The following is a 6,541-nucleotide window of genomic DNA, read 5'->3' on the forward strand; positions in this document are numbered from 1 at the left end:
ACAACTATTCTACGTGTTTACTGATGATGTACGTTTTACAAAATCGCGTGAACTTTCATTTTTGTTATTTGCCATTAATTGAACAAAGTTTTTTTAAGTGGTAGTTTACGCCGAGCCAGCTACAGCTAGGCCTGACCTGTAAACAGATAGCACATGCACAGCAAAAAAAGCGTGCCGAGACGAGATCTGAACCCAATGCACCCAGTCATCCCTGTATGGACGACAAAGCGCGTTTTACTACTGCGCCACAGGACCGCCAACGCGTCTGCTGCTGTTGTCAGCTGTTGCCGACAATTGAAATGTGAACGCATACCACTGGAGAGTTTTCATGATACCTGACAGGATCAGTTCTTAATATGTCGCCATGGTTTGTCTTTCGGGCACACCAAATAAAAATGAAAAATACTCTGCTTTTATATTTGTATTTATGCACAAAAACATTTTCCCACTTTCTGTTGACACGACCATACAATGTATCTTTCGTTGTCACTGAACACAGCCACTGTGCTGCTGCTCTTTGACATGAAGGTTAAGTTCTAAATTCATCAAACACACTGCATGACAAGGTATGGCACAGTGAAACACAGCATGACAAGCATCAAAACTGGCTGAAGTTCTCCACATCATGCAACTTCAACATGAGTAAATCAAAGTTATGGCCCATTTGAACACATGAAGTAATATAAGATGGTGAAATAGTATTTACTAATTTGAGAGCTCAGCTCCTAATTATAACTTGCCTGAACACAACATTAAGCTTGTTCAATAATATGATTTGTCACCGGTTGGTCAGTTACAAGCATTAGCTTTAACAAAATAATTTCACAGGCATCGATCCATTCTTTCCTGCCATCTTCTACCAAATGGGTCTGTTTTTTCACATTTATTATCATTCTTCTATCCCTGTTTTCCCTCATTTCTGAAAAGCATTATTATGATAATAGCCACTTACAACATACACATTGCAAATTTATATGACAAAAAAAAAAAACCAGTCCGCACATCAGCACATAATGTAGACTCTCCAAGATTAAAAGATGCCTGCAAGTTTTTTCTTATTTAAAGAATATTTTTAAAAATGTTTGAAGCTTAAACTTCAAATCAATAAAATCTGCATGGTAATTCATTCTTAACATTTTGATGAATCCTCACCGGTATGTGAGTACAATCCTGACTAAATATATTCCACACAAAATCAAGTGATCATATGCAACCCAGATTTCTCTCATTCACACACGTTAATGCAGGCATGAAAGTAAAGAAGACTATACTTCATTATTTTTAAATCTTTGTGGAGAAAAGTCATTCTTGTCAACACTCACAAAAGGCATGGGAGCTCACAAATGTAAATTTAAAAAAAAAAAGGTCTCCCCATCATTTGCTTATTTTCTGTGTTTCTTGTAAATGGCTTCAACTTCATTTACATCCTCTTGAGAACCCATGAAAATGGGTGCTCGCTCGTGAATTTTAGTTGGTTGTATGTCCAAAATTCGCTGACTGCCATCAATTGCTCTTCCTCCTGCCTGTTCCATGATGAAAGCCATTGGGTTGCATTCATACAAGAGTCGAAGCTGGAATGGTATGAAAATAAGAATACTTGTTGTGAGTGCTCTCACCTTCACTGTCATAATTGTTCTTGCATAATCGTTGACAGCACATTTTCCCGAAAATTTTGTCATTGCTGAACACATCGCAAAATATTTTACATCATCTTCGCACCAAGTAAACTGTGATAACTTGTACCTGAGTATATCTTTTGCTCATTTGACTATAATTTGTAAGAATAAGCATAAAAAAAATTGTCAATCCATTCCTATAAGTTTAGCATAAATTGCACAGCATCTCTATTCTTTAGCAAAACTGATAACAATAATGATAAAAATGTAAAACTATTTGCCAAAACTGTCTTCTCAGACACTCACCTTGCCCTTGGGCGCCTCAACAGTTGCAGGATACATAAATATCCCACCATAAACAAGAGTTCTATGTACATCAGCAACCATTGAACCAATGTATCGAGCAGCATAAGGTTTCCCTGACTGTAGAATGACCAAAATGATTTACATGTTTATATCATTGCCTTTTCATTATCTTAAACAACTAAGTGTTAAATGGGATATATGTTATACATTTTTCTACAGTGGCAAAAACAGTGTTTTTGAAAGCAATTATCTACTTCTGATAAAACAAATACGATAAATAGTAGTGCACTGGTTAGGTAGAAGGGATTCAAAGAAAGTAGATAAAATAAGTTTATTCTGAATTAATATTAAGGAAAATAATAAAGAAATCACTATTTTGACTCATGAGATTGTTCAACACAGACCTAAGATTGAAGGGAGACAACTAGACCTACCGCAGGAAACTTCTTGCTCTTGACGTATTCTTTGGTGGGCTCATCCCAATACTGTTCATAACCTTCATTTAAAGAGTAAATCTTTCCTCGAGGTTTGCACTTAATGTTAGGTTCTGTGAGTAAAAACTCTCCAATGGCCTGAAAAAAAATGAAATTAGAAAAATGCAGCAGTTTTAATTTCAGAAACTGTTTGCCAAGTCTAGTCTTTATGGCTTAACTTAAGGGGTTAAATGATTACATAATCATAAAAAGATCTTCGAAGAATAAATATACCCTTTCTATCAGAAAATTAATAATTACTATGTGCAGTCCAATGTCAGTGTCATTTCTGGTATTTGTTTTGTTTACAATGATAATAAAGTTGTAAAAAAAACCTGTAAGTCAGAATTAAATTTAGGAATGGTAAGAACATACACACCGGATCATATGTGAATCCCTGTACACCATTTCCTGTTGTGAGGACAACCATAGTGGCGCTGCCATACAGAGCATAACCTGCCACCACCAGCTGGTTGCCAGGCTGCAGAGCATCGCTCTCACTTACAGGCTCAGAGTTTGTCTGAAAAATTTAGACGTTTTAAAAAATAATGCCATTTTCCTTGGCAAATGTCTTAGACTGAGTCTTATTTAACTGAAGGAGTTTACCCATGTCAGAGCTAAACTGGAAATTTACAGTTAATATCATCTTATATGCTCTTTAATTTTTATTTGTTTGTTTAACAGTGTTGTGCATCCTTTAGATGCCACCTGTAATGTTAACAGTTTTCTAAATTTTATAAATGAGCAAAAGAGTGATGCAAAATTGTTCATTTTGGAGTTTTTTTTAGTGTCAGCAGAAAAAGAACATAATGAAAATCAGTTAAATTCATTTACCTTTCTGTAGACACCAAATATTGAGCCAATAGAAACAAGGCAATCGATGTTTGAGGAGCCATCAAGGGGATCAAAGCAAACAATGTATTTCCCCTGCAAAACAACACAGACTATTACAATTATATAAGTAGCTCACTAGCATTTTCATATAGTCTTTCATTAAAAGATGGTCAAGAAATTATAAAAACTTACTTTTACACAACAGTAAAGGCTTGGGTGGTGGTGTTTGTTTTTATCAAGTATTTACTCATATCTAAATACCTTCATTAATCATGCTTAAATACAAGGGTACACATAGTATGTATTTTTTCACCAGTCAATTGTTAATACAAGGTGTATGTACCTCCTCTATCTGATAGCTCAACTATGATGTATAGCCCTTTCTGTCATCTCTTCTCACATGACCTTCAACTACCCATTTAAAGGGAACAGTTGGGAATCATCGGTATTTGTGTTGCAATGTCCAACAAGTAAAAAAAGGCTAAATATTGTGTAATTATATAATAATGCAAAAATAATGCATATCTCGATTTTGATGAAGTGGAGGAACACAAAAGGTCACACCTGCATTTCTGTTTCAACAACGATTGCATTGTCATTTTCCTCTGACACAAGCAGACAGGTTGTATAAGAAGACTGCAACATGTTGATGAACAGGTCATTGGCCAGAACATCCAGTTTCTTTACCTGGTCTCCTGAGATGTTAGCTGTACCCGATATGCCATATCTGTATAACATGAAATATGTTTATAAAGCACTAAAATATATTACACAATATTTCTGACAAATGATCTAGCAAATACCCAAGTTCAAAATTTGAAGAAAAAGGATTTAAATAGGTTAAAAAGGACTATCTACGCTAGTTTGTATGTTAATGTAAGTGTATACCTAAAGAGCAGTACTAATAATTTACAACTGATGCAGGTTTTTTTTTTTTACTGATATTGTTACAGGATCTTGTAACTTCTGAAAGAGAGAAACAAGGTGAACAAGAGAACAACAGGCAATAAAGGCATTACAGGTGTATCGTGACACTAGTCAAAGTCAGTCACAAAGATGTAGCCCAACACTCCCATCAAGGGTATAAGGACTGTCAAGGACACTAAGTGTAGTGTCTCTCTACCATCAAAAAGCAGTAATTACCCTCTCACTTGACTGCATAAACCTCTCTCTCTCTCAAAGAATAGAGTACAAAGAAGTAGTACTTTGGTGTGCATGTGAACAATTACTACCATTTTTTCCCACATCATTAGTTTTACTAGCAGGTATTAAAGATTGCACTTTTCTCAGGATCTGCATTTGTGAGAGCAGTGCGCATCTGTTCTCTCTAAATGCTTTTCATTCCCTAGCCATTTGTGTGCATGTGTGGGGGGAGAATGTACATATTTAACAGCTGAGTCAACTTCAGGAAGTACTATGCACAACATTGAGCCAGCTGATGTGCACACCTCCAGACAGACATTACTCTAACTACCTCAACTATTTACTTCTCTATTAAATATGTTATGCCTGCATCCAAAGAGGAAATATTGCAATGTAACTCCACCTCTGAAAGTTGCCAAGGCAAATTTTAGTACGCGAAATAATCTGTCCAAAAGAGAGCAGATTATAGTGTCTTTCTTTCTTCGATTTTCTTGTGCCCCTGTGGTCTACATGAAAGACAGTGAAAAGAAGGTTGTAAGATGATTGACTGTGAAACTAATGTAGACTTCTTTACAATTTCAGAGGAAAAAAAAGGTTAGTTACAAATTGTTTTACATAAACATGTTAAATCAATTTAATTTTCAGAAACTTTCTGAGAATGGTATTTATTTTTTCACTAGCTGAAGCTTTTTGTGAAATGAAGATTAATAAAATTTATCTCCTTTGTAATAACCACTTTCTCTGTCCTGTCTGCTGTACTAATGATTTCTAGAGTGCGGAGAATTATTAACTTTCATGGTTTTCTCTTTATATAAAGCCTTGTTATTTCTTAGTCTACATTGTCTGCATGTAGTATATCTCCTTTACTCCCAAACTGTTTAGCTGTCAGCACAGCCTCTGCTAGGATTCTGTTCTAAATATAAGCCAGTTGTCATTATTATTCTGCAAGTTTCTCCATCTAACAGCAAGTAACAATAACCATAAAAAGCCAAAATGATAAATGCCACTTTCAAATGGAATATGTATAGACTGTACTTCAAAAATCCAGGCATGTGATCCTACTAAATAGAAGTAATAAGGACTCATTATCAAAAGCATGGTGCAGTATACCATGGAGAGCCATGCACACAAATGTCATCAAACATTAACAAGTGTTTATTAATATGCTAATTAGTGGTAGATTATCTGGCAGACTGAGCGTTGACGTGTAAACTTCTTCTATGCTTTACCGTGGAAGATGTAACGATGGTGTATTATTGTATGTTGTACAAAGAGCAAAGTTCACTCAATACACCGTACAAAACAATGCGTACTGATCGACTTAAATACCTCCACTTATATCTGTCTTAACGCTTGTGAACTGCTCACAAAGCAGATCCCCCTTGTGCTTCTATTCAAAGCAATAGTAAACCGTAAAACACAAGCAACTTGAGAACTTACAGCTGATGGATTCCAGCTTTCCGGACAGCAGACGACACTGCTTTGACTGCGGTGAGGATGGCATTTAGCAGCTGCGTCAAGTCGCCAGTTGCTTCTGGGTGTTTTCGCTGCTCTTGAAGTACATAGCGTGTCAGCGTGATGCAGTCTGTGTCTATCGGATTCCCCTTTGCGCTCATTTTGCTAATGTCAGTGACAGGCTTACACCACTGTTACTACTCCGGTTGAAGTGCGACGACTTTAATCATCTAAGCGTCTGATAACTGTGCTGGGGGTGGAGGTTATCGAGCATGCGCACAGCTCTGTCGACCGCAAAACAACCCGACCCTCGTTTCAGGTATTGTTTTCAAGGCCATAAACTAGCCCGTGAAAAGTATTGGACTTCGTTGCACCTCCGGCCACCTTGACTATTCCTGACAAACAACGTGTGTATCTAACCTACTTTAAGATATGTGTCATCAGATAACTGCTCACAGAAAGAGTGCATGATCAAGTGTTTATGATGTCAAGGTTATATACCGACATAGCGCGGGGCATTCCTCTATCAGCTGATTCCTTCCTTGACAATGTCAATTATACTTGTTATATTTCCTTTTCGCTGTTTCTCATGATCGCTCGCTGGCCTTCACACTTATCTATAGTTTATCGATCGTGACCAAACCAGTTGTGAACCTTTTTTTTTTTTACCGAGTTACATTATAATTCATTGCTATATTACATCCTCAGTTTGCA

The 6,541-nt window shown here is 36.5% G+C and overlaps 1 protein-coding gene across 1 annotated transcript; it reads right to left on the bottom strand.

Moving 5' to 3' along the window:
* Nucleotides 1–405: 405 nt before the first annotated feature.
* Nucleotides 406–6,431, bottom strand: LOC112553250 (fructose-1,6-bisphosphatase 1-like). Its single transcript, XM_025220350.1, has 7 exons — nucleotides 5,813–6,431; nucleotides 3,794–3,956; nucleotides 3,230–3,322; nucleotides 2,775–2,915; nucleotides 2,357–2,494; nucleotides 1,923–2,039; nucleotides 406–1,571 (listed from the first exon to the last, which is right to left on the bottom strand). Exons 1-7 carry the CDS (start codon nucleotides 5,986–5,988, stop codon nucleotides 1,383–1,385), a joined length of 1,017 nt encoding a protein of 338 aa, XP_025076135.1. The 5' UTR covers nucleotides 5,989–6,431; the 3' UTR covers nucleotides 406–1,382.
* Between the last annotated feature and the right edge of the window lie 110 nt (nucleotides 6,432–6,541).

Source organism: Pomacea canaliculata, linkage group LG1 (genome assembly GCF_003073045.1).
Source record: "Pomacea canaliculata isolate SZHN2017 linkage group LG1, ASM307304v1, whole genome shotgun sequence".
Taxonomy (NCBI): domain Eukaryota; kingdom Metazoa; phylum Mollusca; class Gastropoda; order Architaenioglossa; family Ampullariidae; genus Pomacea; species Pomacea canaliculata.